The sequence below is a fragment of the Penaeus monodon genome, chromosome 19 (genome assembly GCF_015228065.2).
Source record: "Penaeus monodon isolate SGIC_2016 chromosome 19, NSTDA_Pmon_1, whole genome shotgun sequence".
In the NCBI taxonomy this organism is placed as follows: Eukaryota; Metazoa; Arthropoda; class Malacostraca; order Decapoda; family Penaeidae; genus Penaeus; species Penaeus monodon.
Genome location: NC_051404.1, coordinates 16,557,638 through 16,558,434, shown reverse-complemented (window position 1 = coordinate 16,558,434; position 797 = coordinate 16,557,638). Strand labels below are relative to the sequence as shown.

Here is a 797-nt window from a genome sequence, read left to right as displayed (position 1 = left end):
GCCCCGTGCTCCTGCCACTCACAGAATCCGGTGGTGCTGTACTGGGACAGGATGGTCGCCATCTCGCCGCGGGCAGCGCAGGGCTCAGGGCTCGGGCGGGGAATTCGGCGGCACAGAAGCCCGTCGCCTCAGCAGCCTCTCCAGACAGACAGACCCTCGGGCCCGGCGAAGAACAGGCACGGCGCCCGCACGCCCTCGTCACGGCGACCTGGCACGCTCGCGCCCTCGCGTTGCTCCCCTCTGGCCTCGGGGTGCCGCGGGGATGAGGTTCTTCCCTGGGGGCTCGTCTGGGGGCGCGGGAAGCCGCAGGTCCTTATCAGGAGTCAGACGGGACGAGGACGTGACTATTGTTCTGCCGCGACGCCGCAGGAAGGCCAAGATGCGCAACTCTAATAACAAAACCTTTGCCTCCTCTTCTCACACTCATTTCGCAGAGATTGTGCAAGAGCAGTGCACGGGGAAGTTTATTTTACCGAGGGGAGGCGGGAAGAGGCAAGGAGGAGGGCATACGGGGCAAGGGCAGATATTGATCAGCTGATTCCCTCCAGCAGCCGACGCAGCAGGACGCAGCTCGTTTCCAGGACGAACGTTGCGGGTCATCGCTCATTTTCCCTAGATTTGGCACTGTCGTTGCAGGTAATGCGTGGCCCGAAGTAACACTTAATACATAGTTTCCGTTGAAACTATCCAAACAATGCTCTACTCTGAATTAGTGCGTCATCATATGCAACCAACTCATGTATGACTCAAGCGTCTGTGTGACCGGCTGCCGGCAAGCGATTTCACCATTATGCTGG

General features: G+C 59.7%; 2 protein-coding genes across 2 annotated transcripts in view; one reads left to right on the top strand and one right to left on the bottom strand.

Moving 5' to 3' along the window:
* The window catches only part of LOC119585098 (ubiquitin-associated domain-containing protein 2-like), a 12,397-nt gene extending 12,151 nt beyond the window's left edge, over positions 1–246 (bottom strand). Inside the window, exon 1 of the mRNA XM_037933726.1 lies at positions 23–246. Coding sequence (XP_037789654.1) covers positions 23–62 — 40 coding nt within the window. The 5' untranslated portion in view covers positions 63–246. The remainder of the gene's footprint in view (positions 1–22) is intronic.
* Positions 247–478: 232 nt separating this feature from the next.
* LOC119585099 (uroporphyrinogen-III synthase-like) overlaps positions 479–797 on the top strand; it is a 3,297-nt gene continuing 2,978 nt past the window's right edge. The window contains exon 1 of the mRNA XM_037933727.1: positions 479–636. The gene's annotated coding sequence lies outside the window, so the exon portion shown is untranslated. The remainder of the gene's footprint in view (positions 637–797) is intronic.